This window comes from Malus domestica, chromosome 01 (genome assembly GCF_042453785.1).
Source record: "Malus domestica chromosome 01, GDT2T_hap1".
In the NCBI taxonomy this organism is placed as follows: domain Eukaryota; kingdom Viridiplantae; phylum Streptophyta; class Magnoliopsida; order Rosales; family Rosaceae; genus Malus; species Malus domestica.
Genome location: NC_091661.1, coordinates 8340783 through 8355971, shown reverse-complemented (window position 1 = coordinate 8355971; position 15189 = coordinate 8340783). Strand labels below are relative to the sequence as shown.

The 15189-nt window shown below is 39.6% G+C and overlaps 1 protein-coding gene across 2 annotated transcripts; it reads right to left on the bottom strand.

Annotated features, from left to right (window-relative positions):
• Positions 1-12530: 12530 nt before the first annotated feature.
• On the bottom strand, positions 12531-14322 carry LOC103406997 (uncharacterized). Of its 2 annotated transcripts, none has more exons than XM_008345964.4 (5): positions 13656-14322; positions 13394-13444; positions 13140-13273; positions 12926-13017; positions 12531-12812 (listed from the first exon to the last, which is right to left on the bottom strand). In XM_008345964.4, the coding sequence occupies exons 1-5, from the start codon at positions 13962-13964 to the stop codon at positions 12793-12795; spliced, it is 606 nt and encodes a 201-aa protein (XP_008344186.2). In that variant the 5' UTR covers positions 13965-14322; the 3' UTR covers positions 12531-12792. The 2 variants fall into 2 exon arrangements, with proteins under 2 accessions (XP_008344186.2, XP_008344185.4); XM_008345963.4 differs by having other exon boundaries at positions 12531-12823; positions 13656-14147.
• Between the last annotated feature and the right edge of the window lie 867 nt (positions 14323-15189).

Below are 15189 nucleotides of genomic sequence, written 5' to 3'. Positions count from 1 at the left end.
TATTCCCAAACAGATTTGGACGAACATTGCGATGGATTTTGTCGAAGGCCTTCCTTCGGTCCATGACAGGAATGCAATCTTGGTGGTAGTGGATAGGTTGTCAAAATACGGCCATTTTATCCCCATCAAACATCCCTATTCCGCTCCTAAAATTGCAGAGGTGTTCATTAAGGAAATCTTCCGTCTCTATGGAATGCTGGCTTCTATAGTCAGCGATCGGGATCCGATCTTCATCAGCGAATTTTGGACTGCCTTCTTTAAGCAGCAGCATACCAACCTTTGCAAAAGCTCTGCCTATCACCCTCAATCCGATGGGCAAACGGAGGTGCTCAATCGCACCCTTAAACACTTCTTGCGCAGCTTTGTGAGCGACAAACCAAGGGACTGGATTCAGTGGCTTCCGTGGGCAGAGTGGTGGTATAATACCACCTTCCAATCTGCCATCAACATGACTCCATTCCAGGCTGTGTATGGATATCCTCCACCTACCGTGTCTTCTTACCTCCCTGGTTCCTCTCCGGTGCACAGCGTCTACATAGCACTCGGTGATCGCGATGCACTGCTCAAACAGTTGCGGGAGCATTTGCAACTTGCACAACATCGCATGCGCCAATACGCCGATAAACAACGCTCTGAGCACACCTTCACTGTGGGTGATTGGGTTTTCCTGAAACTTCAACCTTATCGCCAAACTTCAGTGTCCAAGACTCATTGCCTCATATTGGCTCCCCGTTACTATGGCCCCTTCAAAGTGATTGCATGGGTTGGTCAGGTTGCCTACACATTAGACTTTCCACCTCAGTCTCGCATTCACCCTACCTTTCATGTTTCTTTGTTGAAACCATAGCTTGGGAACCATATGGTAGCTTCTCCAACTCTGCCACCATTCTCTACTACAGGTACCTTCCTGTGGACCCCTGAGAAAATTCTTCAACGCGGGCTATTCAAGCTAGGGAACCGTGGAGTCACTCGTTGGTTAATCCAGTGGAAAGGACTTCCAGAGCATGACGCCACTTAGGAGGATGCTGATTCCATCCTCACCCGTTTTCCATCCTTTACAGCCTGAGGACATGCTGTTTCAGGGAAGGGTGCCATGTTAGGTCCTTATTGTGTAGGCCCTCGATATAACGTTATTATCCTTAGTACAGTAGTAAATGGGTGTTAGGTGATGACTCAGCTTATGAGATATTTTGTCTATTGTGTTGAATGGATATAAATCCCCCTTTTGTAATGAAGTTGAGAGCAATGAATGAAAATAGTCTTTAATTTCTTCTTTTCCCTTATCCTTTCTCATTTCCTTCCTGACCTGTAACTGGGACCCTAACAGGAGGCCCCACATAGAGGCTTATCGCCGCCGCCGCCCAAATCACCTTTAGCAATTACATTCGTTTCCATATAAGTACATCTCCCGATTCTCTCATAATTCGCTTCTTTTTCCCCAATTCTTACATTTTCTAACCCTAAGTTTCATCCTAATCTGGTCCCATTTTGTAAGTCTGAGCAATCATGTTTATGTAAGTATTTGAGTAACTATTTGCGGTGTTTATGGGTGGTTACTTTTGTTGTTTTCTTAGGAATTTAACATTGAGAAGCTGCATGTGGTTAGAGGCTGAGAAGAGAAGATTAAGCACATGTATTGATTAGTTTTAATTTTTAAGCATTGTAATCAAACTTGTTAACTGCACTTGTGCTTGAACGAGTTGAGGACATAACAGAACAAATTCAATAATTACCTTAACCAAGAACAGATTATTGGTGCTGGTGTACCGCATGGTGATTGGCGTGATTATTGTTGTGCTGCATGTTTATTCTTAACTTTTAGTTCTTGTGGGTAGAGAATTATGGGTTTTTATTATAAGTGGTTCTTGAACTAGTTTTATGTTTAGATTTGCCTAATCTGTAGTTTAATGAACTTTTCTAGACTCGTACTGGTTCCTTATGAGCTGACATGGTTTTCATAATTTTGCATGTTATTGAGCATATGGTGTTATAAGAATGCAATATTTACCTTAATGATCTCAATAGTTATAAGGATATGACTTCTGAGTTTGGGGTGCTGCAAATGACTAAAGCTTGTAGTTTTCTACTTGTTCCTTATCTCTATGTCATTTATGATGGACCAACCTTATCAATTTTTAGGAGTAAAGACCTCCTGACGATCATCAAAGATCAATGGTTAAGACTTGGTTAGTTTCATATATGTTAGAGTCAATGTTAGTTAAAGAATATGTTAAGAGTTTGTTAACTTTGTTTTAGAGTCAATGTTAGTTAATGAACATGTTAAGAGTTTGTTAACTTTGTTTAGCTAAGTTGTCTTCTTGTTAATCTATGTATATCTGAGTATTTAATCATCTTTGTAACCATTATTCTCCCGAAATGTAAAAATCATCTATCTCACAAGTTTTAACTAGTTGAGTTTAATACAATAACTAGATCATCTTCCACTGAGGGACTGCTACATGCAATGGCGAAGCCATGTGAGGGCGAGGAGTGGCGGCCGCCACTCCCCTAGCCGAAAAACACCACTGGAGAGCTGGTTTCAGCCCCTCCCCTCGCCGGAAAACCGACTGGTGCAGCGCTCTGGCCTTCCGGTGTTCTTTCTGCTGCGCGCAGCAGCAACACTAGATCTGATTTTTTTTTAAAAACATCTAGGCCAAAACGACGTCGTTTTGGTCCTGGTAAAAAAATTAAAAAATTTAACAGTAAAACGGCGCCGTTTTGGATGTTTGAAAAAAAATATAATATTGGGTTTTGGGGACCTCCGTCGGTTGCAGCGGGAGTGGGTCCGGGCGGATTATGTATTGGAGGAGGAGAAGAGCGCTAATGAGGAGTGGTGAAAGAGGAGGTGAAGGGGTTGAGGAAGAGGAGAGGGAAAGCTCCATCCTTGGCGGAATTGACAATTGAGGACGCGGAGCTAAAGCGGCTGAGGAGAATGGGGATGGTGCTGAGGGAAAGGATCAGTGTGCCCAAGGCCGGGATCACCCAGGCGGTGCTAGAGAAGATTCATGATACATGGAGGAAGACGGAGCTGGTGAGGCTCAAAGTTCCATAGGGTGCTGGCATTGGACATGAAGACGGCTCACGAGATTGTTGAGGTTTGTTCAGTTCTCGAATTTTCAGTTTTTGCGGTGTTATGACCAATTTACATTTGTATATATGTGTGTTGAGTGTAAATTACAGTACTTGCTGAATGCAGCTTGGAATTGTATGTCGAGTTTAGAAATGAACACGTAGACGCATTTTACTTTCGTAATGTAACTGACTGCTTGTAGTGATAACAACCAAGATAATCTCGGTGAAGCAACTAGGTAATTCAAAGACATGTTTGAGTCCGGTGAATAATTTTGCATCTTTTGACAAAGCAAAAATTGTTCGTTTAGCCCATGTTTATTCTCAAGATTTTGATCGTATGGACCTCATGAATCTTCCAATTCAACTTGACAATTACATTCATGATATGAAGATGCATAGTGAGTTTTGATCATTAAGAGGAATTAGTGATCTTGCAAAAGAGTTAATGAAGACATGGAGGTGTGAAAGCTATATGTTAGTGTATAAGCTTCTTACATTGGCTTTGGTATTACCGGTTGCAACCACTTCAGTGGAGAGAGTTTTTTTCTGCTATGAAGATTATGAAAACATCATTGCGTAACAAAATGGGAGATCAATGGTTGAGTGATAGCATGGTTGTTTACATTGAGAGAGATGTATTTGGTTTTATTGATAATGAGCCTATTATGCGACTTTTTCATGATATGAAATATCGCCGGCAATAATTGTAATTTGTTTGTATTGATTAATTATGGAAGACATTACTATATAAAAAGTTTAGTTGTTGCCATTTTTTTTTTAACTTTGCACTCTTTTAAGTTCGCCCCTCCCCCCGAGAAATCCTGGCTTCGCCACTGGCTACATGGTTCTAATGAAGCATGTCATCTGACAGAGATTGTTTTAACTAGGGAACCTGAAGCCACCTATGGACAGGAGCGTACATGAGCGTGCTTGTATTCAGAAGGTAAGGGTTGCTATATGTAAAGTGGGATTAAGACTTAATTGAGTTTATATTGCTTTTTATGTTTGCTACTTTCTGGGGATTTCATTCTTCCTCAATTCCGGATAATAATATGTAATTCATGTTTTATTACTTTTATCTGAATCTAATTGAAACATGTTGTGTTGTCACATAGGATGGCGGTAATGTGGGTTCAATGGACAACACCAGGGGCATCTTGAAGTTTCTAGGGCCTTTGGAGATTGCTAGTTCAAAAAGGTTCTATTTTCTCTTCGTTATAACTTTCCCCTCTCATTATTTGTTTCCTTTGTTTTGAATGTAACATAAAACAATTGTTTATAGCTCTATATTAAAAAAATATCAAATCTGTAAAACTTGTGCTATTTATCAATAAATATAGCTCAAGTTATTATAAATTGGGAATTTTATTTTTAGAAAGAAAGCCTATGTAAATGATTCTTTTGTAATTACTAAATATGCTTAATTAAGTTTATCCACTTCTCTGGGGACAAAACCATATTACTTTACTCTGCAAAAGATGGTTGAATTGAATGTTAATGTACTAGATGCTTTGATTGTATTATCTCTGTTTTTCCATTGAATGAATTAACTGCTCTGGGTTGTGACAACCATAAATTATCAACAACTACTAGAATGTTAAGTAATGTAATATAGTTGTACAATGTATTTGCTAACTATTATATGATAATAAACATGAGGACTATGTATCTTTGTTATCTTGAGCGCTTACCATGTCCTAAACTACCTTAATGCGAAAAGCACCAAATATGTAAATACGCATTATATACACTGTATGTACACGACATGCACATGATATGCACACCATGTTTACAACGTATAACTGACCTTTCAATTTCCATATACATGTTAGGTCTTGGATTTGTAACTTCAGTTACATTCCTATTTCTCGTTTGGGCGCATCTGTCATGGGCCTTGGAAAAATGATATTTTATAACTTGATTATGTAATGTCCAATGTTGACTATTAAGTATGGTTACGCTGGTAAAATGAGAATGTGCATTTGACAAGAAAATGTTGCGTGCATTTGTAGGGCAAGTATTTTTGCGAATTCAAGTGGTGCATTTTTCATTCTTGTTTCTCTAGTGTATGTAACAAATTTTATTTGATTGCTTTAGGCAAACCAAGATCCATAATATTGGGGCTAGGCTTGTAGGTGTTGATAGTGTAGGCAATAAATATTATGAGAAGCTTGACACTCAATATGCTTAGTGTTCTCTACATTTCCCCCCTCAAATTCACTACAATTTCAACAATGTTGTTCTTCTTCAAATTTTGTTGCAGCTTTTGATGCTAAAACCAAGGAGGTACGGCATTGAACACAAAGAAAATTTCAGTGGAGGAAGGTGATGAATTTATTTACCATTCCAAAGGGCACAAACTTAATCCAGAGCAGAGAGCCTGGACTTAGGAATGGGCAAAATACCTATGGGTTAGGGTAACCGCGGTTACCCGCCCATTTAAAGTTCACAGTTACGGTTATGGTTAACCGTTTAAACGAACAAACAGTTATGTGTATAACCGTTTATCCGTGAAATTTATATGGGCGCTTATGGGTATTACCCGTAGTTATAACGGGTATTCATTTACCAATATATATATATATATATATATATATATATATATATATATTACACTCAGAAAGAAACTAGAAGATATTGTGTACCACTGCAATGTGATGTTGGCGGTAATCTTCCCTTTGTAGGTGCTAAGATATATATATATTAGTGAGGAGAAGGACTAAGGATCGCTTCTGTTTGCTTTTTTTTTTATTTGTTTTATTTTTCTTTTTTGGTAACTGAGTGTACAATGTAAACCTTTTGTAATCACTTACCTCTGTTGGATTCATGTTAATTGGTGTCGTTGTTCCTAAATGGGATACTAATTCAATTTATACATTTCTTTTGTAGGCCTCTTTTGGTGACAACGAGTCGATGAGACTTTATGATTGAACGTGCTAAAGCATTAGTGTTCGAAAGTGTTTAGTTTTGGAATATTTTGGAGCTTTGAATCATCTAGTATTCAAGATAATGACTACTTTTTGTTTTTAGAAGCTTTACTTTGTAATCATATGGATTATAATTAAAGACTTGCTTGGATGTAGCGGAAAAATATCGTTCGTAAACTATTATTTCAATTATTGGAATTTTATGAGGAATTAAATGATTAAAATAGGAAAATTCATACCAAAATGTATCTATAACGGCGTTTAATTGTCAGAAAATGAAAATTATGAAAAAAAATTCTTTTGTAATTTTTAAGTTAAAAAAAATGAAGATCAGTGAAAAAAGGGGTAAATGGTTAAAAAAGAATAAATGGGTAAACGGTTATGGTTAAATGGATATATGGTTAAGAATATGATTAATCGTTTATAAAAGGTTATGGGTATGGGTATAACCGTTTATGTAATTACCCAATGGGTAAACGGTTATGCGGGTATGAACATAAATAGTTATGGGTAAATAATTACGGTTACCTGCTCGCCATAATCGTTGCCCATCCATAATTTGACCATATACTAACCTTGGGAACCAGCCAGGAAGGAGCAAGTACGTAATTTCTACGACGCTCAAACTTGAAAAAATTCAGTTGTATTGTGTTGTGTATTCTAGGGATGGGCAAACGGGTATAGGAACCGCGGATTGGGGTGGGTAATCAAGGTTTGGGCCGGGTACAGGCCGGTTCCTAATTAAAAAAAAAGAAATGGAGTGAGGCAGGGTGGGCCTTTGTAATTTTTGGTTTGGGCTGGTTCCCAAAGTATAGGAACCGCGAGTACTCGTACAGGCCCGTTTGTAATTGAAATGGACGGACGAGATTGAAGAGATCATCTCTCCATCTAATCTTAACTGTGAGTTTTAGGTTTCCTTGTCCTCAACCTCGACTCTGTCACTCGATTCCTCGAACTCGATTCCGTCTCCCACAATCTTTCTCCAAACCCAGTGTCTTGTCAGCAACCCAATTGATTGACGATTGCTGGCGTTGCGAGGACTGGAGCAATAACCCAATCTCACCAGTCACCCCTCTCAAGTCTCACCAGTCACTACAACCAGAAACCAAATTTCTATCTCTTTCTCTATCTAACCCCTTCAAGTTTTTAAAGCGGCGTCATCGTCGTTGAAGAAGATCACCCTCAAGAGCTTAGACGGCAAGTCGTTTGAGGTCGAGGAGGCGGTGGTGCTGGAGTTGCAGACCATCAAGCACATGATCGAGGACGATTGCGCCGACAAAGGCATGTCAACGACTCCAAGCCCGATGAGAAAATCTCCGAGGATGATCTTAAGGCCTGGGATCAGAATTTGGTTTGATTCTAGGGTTTCAGAATTTGGGGATTCGGTTGGGTTAGGGTTTATTTATTTATTTGGGGATTGGGGTTAATTGTGTTGTTTTAGGGCCTAGGATTACTAATTTAGCGGTTTTATGTGATGGTGGATTGAATTTGAATGGCGAGCAGGTATTGGGAGGTGTCTCTGCCGGTTCAAAACTCGGCGTCGTCTCTGTGGACCTCCAAAGGTACTTCCGCTGTTTCATTTTTCTTTTGCAATTTTATTTCTTTAGCAATTCAATTTTATTTCGATTTGGGTATTCATTGGATTTGATCGATGTGAAGCTAATGTAAGGTGAATGATTATTGATCTAGAAAGTTAGCGGTGGAGATGGGCAGTTGCAGGTCTCTTTGTGTTCGATTTCGAGCGGCGCAGCCACAGGTGGTGGTGGGAGTTGCTGTTCTAGTTTGGGACATAGTTTGGACTCGGCCTCAGGTACTAATGTTGCAGCATCTGTTGCCACTGCACTAAGCGGTTGCTCAAAACCATGACGAGGAAGCTCGACAAGAAGATGATTGCGACGAGGATGTCCGGCAAGAAGGTGGTGGTCTGGTTCCCGGAACGATTGAGAAAGTTAAAGAAGAAGAAGAAAAAAAAAACCAAGGACCTGTGGACCCGACGGGCCGGGTTCGATCTGATTCCTGTAATGAAATATGATGCACCCAACCTGGCCCATTTCTTTTAAACTCCGGTCCAGTCCGGTTCCTTCAAAATTGGGCCCAGCCCTAGTGTATTCCATTCGGTTAATAAATGGAATGTGTTAGTTGTGAATCTTTCGGGATGTTTGTTGTATGTAAATAACACTTCTAAACTTGATAGCTTAATAAAATGTTGGTATTTTGATTTGTCAAGGGTAAATTATCTCACTTCATGTCAAAAAGGTTGTGTTTCACACTTTGCAGTGTTTATAATTTGCGGATTGGTGTTTGTCTTGCAATGTGCATGTTTTCATTATGCAGTGTGCATATCATGTGCATGTGTTGAGCATGCAATGTGCACGACATACACATGAGCATGACATGTGCATCCTTTCAGCATGCAGTGTGCATAGGCCTGGCAAATGGGTTGTGTTTGTTGTGTTTCTTGTCGTTTTAGTGTAACACATGTTATCTTAACAGGTCGTGACGTGTCATACCCGTTATCTTAACGAGTCCTTAACAGGTCAAGTCATTTTACCTAACAGGTAAAATGACTCGTTAAGAAAAATATTTTTTCTTAAATTTACACATACCACATTGCCACATAAATATTACTTCAAAACATCAAAACATATTTGTCGTTAAGTACTACATCTACACTCCAAAATAAGAACCTAATAAAAAAACACCAATACACTAATAGTCTACCACAAAATAATGAAATATCAAGTGTGCAAGGATATGCAAAATGAAGGAGTTTTTCTTTTCAAGGTTGTGAGGTGTTGATGCACAAAATTAGTGAGGACTTTGGTACAATAGAAAATGTTAAGTTTATAGCTTGGATATATGCTACTCGTACTCCTTTCTTCTCTAAAATCCTCCAAAGAATGTCTCTTGGGACCCTATCATACGCTTTTTCCAAATCTATAAAGACCATGTGTAAATCCTTTTTCCCATCTCTATATCTTTCCATCAATCTTCGTAAGAGATAGATTGCCTCCATGGTTGAGCGCCCTGGCATGAACCCGAATTGGTTGTCCGAAACCCGTGTCTCTTGCCTCAATCTATGCTCAATGACTCTCTCCCAGAGCTTCATTGTATGACTCATTAGCTTAATACCTCTATAGTTCATGCAATTTTGTACGTCGCCCTTATTCTTGTAGATAGGCACCAAAGTGCTCGTTCGCCACTCATTTGGCATCTTCTTCGTTTTCAAAATCCTATTGAAAAGGTCAGTGAGCCATGTTATACCTGTCTCTCCCAAAACTTTCCACACTTTGTTTGGTATATCGTCTGGGTCCTTCATTGAAAAGATTATGAAAATAACCTCTCCATCTATCTTTAACCGCGTTCTCTGTAGCAACGACCTTTCCATCCTCATCCTTGATGCACCTCACTTGGTTTAGGTCTCTTGTCTTCTTTTCCCTTGCTCTAGCTAGTTTATAGATATCCAACTCTCCTTCTTTGGTATCTAGTCGCTTATACATATCGTCATAAGCCGCTAACTTAGCTTATCTCACAGCTTTCTTTGCCTCTTGCTTCGCTTTTCTATACCTTTCACCATTTTCATCGGTCCTATCCTTGTATAAGGCTTTACAACATTCCTTCTTAGCCTTCACCTTTGTTTGTACCTCCTCATTCCACCACCAAGATTCCTTTTGGTGTGGGGCAAAGCCCTTGGACTCTCTTAATACCTCTTTTGCTACTTTTCGGATACAACTAGCCATGAAATCCCACATTTGGCTAGCTTCCCCCTCTCTATCTCACACACACTGGGTGATTACTTTCTCTTTGAAAATGACTTGTTTTTCTTCTTTTAGATTCCACCATCTAGTCCTTGGGCACTTCCAAGTCTTGTTCTTTTTTCTCACTCTTTTGATATGTACATCCATCACCAACAAGCGATGTTGATTAGCCACGCTCTCTCCTGGTATAACTTTGCAATCCTTACAAGTTATACGATCCCCTTTCCTCATTAGAAGAAAATCTATTTGTGTTTTTGACGACTCACTCTTGTAGGTGATCACATGTTCTTCTCTCTTCTTAAAGAAGGTGTTGGCTAAGACGAGATCATATGCCATTGCAAAATCCAAGATAGCTTCCCCATCCTCGTTTCTCTCCCCAAAACCATGGCCACCATGAAAACCTCCATAGTTGCCTGTCTCCCTGCCCACGTGTCCATTTAAATCTCCTCCTATAAATAACTTCTCCGTCTGAGCAATTCCTTGCACCAAGTCTCCAAGGTCTTCCCAAAATTTCTCCTTCGAACTCATATCCAACCCTACTTGAGGTGCGTACGCACTAATCACATTGATAAGTTCTTGTCCTATTACAATCTTGATTGCCATGATTCTATCTCCTACCCTCTTGACATCTACAACATCTTGTGTCAAGGTCTTGTCCACGATGATGCCAACACCGTTTCTCGTTCTATTTGTGCCCGAGTACCAAAGTTTAAACCTTGAGTTTTCTAGATCCTTTGCCTTAAGACCAACCCACTTAGTTTCTTGTAGGCACATAATATTTATCCTTCTCCTCACCATAACTTCCACTACTTCCATAGATTTTCCCGTTAAGGTTCCTATATTCCACGTTCCTAAACGCATTCTACTCTCCTGAACTCTACCCTTCTGTCCTAGCTTCTTCACCCTCCCCCGTCCAATGGAATCAAAGTACTTCTTTTGTGTGTCCCGTGTAAAGTTGGTAGGTGCATATGCTCCCAAACAACTTTGAGTGGAGTCATTCGAAAAGAAGTTTCTATGGCCCCCTTGCTCATTTAACACTGCATCCGGGTGCCTATGGAGATACAGCGACCCTTACTCACTTATCACTGTGCTCGGGCCACACAGCGCGCCACTTACAGGTGACGCCCTAGCTTTAGCGCAATTTCGTTCTGAATTCATTTTCATAAGGATTCGACGTAACTGTGGAGTGCCGGCTGTCGACTACCTGACGCCCTCCCCCTCCTCCTTTACCCGGGCTTGGGACCGGCAATGTAAGATAAACTTACATAGGCGGAGTTCAATACAGAGACAAATGTGTCAACAAAAATAACATTTGACACCCTCCTCCAAACTTTCACTGATTTCAACTTCTTATCAAGTTTTCTCTTACGAAGTTGCAGTCTCTCAAACATCGATGCCTGGTTCTTACAAATAGCCTGATTGCAGCTTCCCATCTGCCCATGCGGCCATGCCCCTACTTCTTCCTCAAACTGCCTAATTGCAGCTTGAATTATCAGCTGGTTATTAAGCGCACGCTTAAGACTTTACTCGAGGGAAGTACAAATGTTCAACGTTTGAATATTTCTCAAAGTATTCCTCCACAAGAGAGAACATTTCTTTACTGTTCCATATATCCTTCTTGCATTCTAGAATCACATTGACCACTTCCTGGTCTCCTTGAGCAAGTCAAGGGATAGGGACCAAACTTCCAGCGCAGCTGAAACCGAGTGAATGACACCACTTGTGCATTGCTGGAGATTGACATGAAATGATTACAAGCCCGGATCAAGCTTACAGGCTACCACAACGAGATTTAAATTTAGCTAATTTATCATAATTTAAATACACGATCATAACCAGAGCTCTCACATATTTGAGCTCAACCCAAAAACCAGCTCTATCGACATCCCCCTCTTCCAACCCATAAAAATGATGTCATCATCTATGAATTATTACTATTTATATGTGGGTATTTTAGTAATTTCGATTTTGTCCTATTTCTGTCCCAAGATTAAGAAATTGTATTGTTTATGGGTATTTCCCTAGAATTTCTCCCATACGAGTTAAATGCCAAACAAGGCAGTCTGTTATTGACATTAACCGCAACTTACTTTTGGTTCATGTCTTATGATTCCTAGAGTATCCATTCTCTTTAGTAATGCGGTACCATTACATATATTAAATCTAGCAACCTCACATTCAACTATATTTTCAATCTAGTTTTCGTTCTAGCCCTGGATATACAACACACTGACCCTTAACGCTACGTTTCAATTTACTAACAACTTTATCCTCAATTGTTAAAATTAAAAGACAGGTACACTACCAATGAACTACTCAAATGTATTGCATACTCAAAAAATTTACCCTAAGTTCCATGCAAGTTTAAATTCCCTCATCCAAACGAACTAAGCTCTAATGTCTCAATTCCAAAATAAAATCAGATCATAACATTGACACTTTACAATTTACTGCTAATTGATTCGGGTACAATTCTATATTCAGAATAAATCAACACGTTATGATACCTAATGCCCAAAATTAATCAGCAATCACAGCACAAAATAAAATCAGATTATAACATTGCACACTTTGACTTAACCAACTTTAATTAAGCTGTTAAGTATTAGGGGGGAGTTTATAACAAGGAGATGATGTCATTTGGTCAAGTAGAAAGCATTGCAGAGGTGTTCTCATACAAATCTACGAGATACTAAAAGTAACAGCACAAAGCAAGAAGCAAATCAAAGGATGTTTATCTTGAAGCAACACTCTGAAACGGAAAATCCTCATAAGTCATAAAAAATAACTTAAATTATTAAACTGAAAAATGAAAATGTGAAAAGTTATGTGCATTCACAAAAATCTGATGTGGCTCACCGTGATGCTCTTGCATGTGTTGTGATCTACCCTACTACTTAGTTCGATTTGTTATACAGTTAAGTGCCAACCTAGAAAACCGGGTAAGAGTGAAAAACATTTGCCATAGAGCATGACCCTTAACGATCCCCTCCCGTATGCCTCTTGCAGTTTTAGCCAAAACGGGCCCTGGCACCTCAGTTTTCTGACTTACTACCTGCGCCGATGCTAAGCAAGTAAAGATGAATTTTACATCCACTGCTCCAAAACCAAATTGAAAACTCACTTTTTAAACAACAACAAAAGAAAACTACAGAAAACATGGATAACCTGATGGAGCCATGTTTGTCAAGCGGCGCAACCTCTCCTCGGCCACGCGAACAGCTCGAGTGGAACTTCTAACGCCTTGTGTAATTTCCTGTCTGGACAACAAACAAAACCGAATGAGTCCACAGAGAATGTCTTTTTAAAGAACATTAAACAAGTGATAGATTTCATTCATCATAAGACAACGATATAAGAGCGTTGGAATAGCAATGCCAACCCAAGATCGCTGAGCTCCATAGTGAGGTCACTAATCTCCATTCCGGATAAACGAACAGCAGCCATTGTGTCGGGAAGCTCTTCCCTAATAACATCCATCAGTTTTTCAAGTGATTGAGCTGCCCTCTTGAAAGCCTTCAGAAACAACCACATTGCAAAATTCACTTTACTAACAACGATTGCACGACAAAAACAATACCCGATTTCCAATTGCCAATACTAATTAAAACCATCGAGCATTCAAAGATTACGAACCAGTAGGGCGGGGATCGCAGAGCATAAGAGCCACGTCGCGGAAACTGCTACCTATTAAGAGCACAAAAATCAAAATGTTATTCAATAAGAAAAACCCACCAATTGCTGTAAATTCAAGAACAAATAATTGCAGAGAAATTTTTAGGTTTGCTTGTGCAGAATAAGGTTAATTCAGAGCGGAATTACGCTTCCAAAAGCATAAATATATGAACTTAGAGAGAGAGAGAGAGAGAGAGAGAGAGAGAGAGAAAGAGAGAGTTACTGCGCAAGCAACGACATTGAGGAAGACGATGTGCCGGTGGGTGAGGTTCCACTGAGGGAGGTGAAGAAGTGAAGTCTGAGAAAGTGATGGAGATCCGAGGGTTTCAGAGTAAAGCGATGAAACTGACGTCCCAGATGCTCCGTTAACATACTGCGACTGCACGGACAGTGAGATGAGCCGTCGAGGCGGCAGCCTGAGATGGTGGGGCAGACGGCGAGGGTTTATGTTGCCCTCCAGGCTGTGGTTGGCGTTTTGGTTAATCCTAGGGTTACTCGCCAGCTGAAATTTCCCACCCACGAACATTGCCATAGCTTCTCTCTCTACTCTCTCCTATGAGAAGAAGAGATGACAGATGAGTCTCTGGGTCACTCGGCCCTCGCAATCTCCGCCAGCAAGCAGACCTGAGGCCATCTCCAACCAACCCAAGGGTGCAGATGGCCGAAAATAATCCTAAAATCGTCTCTAACCGTCCGTCAAGCAAAATGACTTGTGGATCTCACTGATCAACCGGCCTGCCCAAATGAGCCAGCCGGCCGGCCCCAGTTGTGCTAAAAAATTTGAATCTCAACGGTTAATTGACGTCAGTTAGCCGTTATTATTTTTTTTTTTTCCATTTGTTTTTGAGCAAAAAATTTAAAAAGAATATTTAATTAAGATCCAGAAAGGTGATTGGTTCTATGTGAGGATATTGCTTTTATAAGCATATTTGATTGCTCAAACCTCTCCCATAGCCGATGTGGGACAAATATAATGGGTGCCCCAAATATAAGCTTCCTATTAGAGATGGTAAATGTGCATTTAATTTAAGTTGTTGTAGTTTTTAAATTGGGAATTGTTATTAGCACTCCAAAAATCTCATTATACGTTCCAAACTTTCTATATTAGGAAAGAAAAATACACTTATGAGGAGTGTAAAATGAGATTTTTGGAGTGCCAATAACACTTCCCATTTAAATTTAAATAATATATTTGGCCCTATGGCCCTCGGTTGGAGATGGTAAGAAATATAATCCTACACTGTTCATTAAAATATTAATTTCTTAGAGGGCCAGAGGGCTAAAACGAGCCCTCTGGCCAACCTTCGGTTGGAGATGGCCTGAGGCTGAATGTTTATCAAATATAGCCAAATATTAGCGTCTAATTTCAAAAATGTCAATTTTTATAAAAACTTTTAAATATTCAAAATCTCTCTTAAATAGACACAAATACCCTTAATTCATACAAATAACTAGTTGTTGATTAAAAGATTCTTGTGCGATAATCAAGTGGTGTTTTTGTGACAACCCGTCCTTAATTTTATGATAATATAAATTTAAAAGAGTGATTTTACGAAAATGCCCTTAGAGGCCAGGATGTTTGACTTTCGTTGGCCATCTTTCGTGACCTGTATAAGCTACTCTTTTGCGAATTCTCGATGTACTCGACAATACAAATGTATGGGCGCAAACGGAACGCAATTTGGAGTTATTAACAAATGAAGTCGATGACAAAATGGTCAATTGATTATTTCTAGAAGGCTTCAAATTTCTGGAGC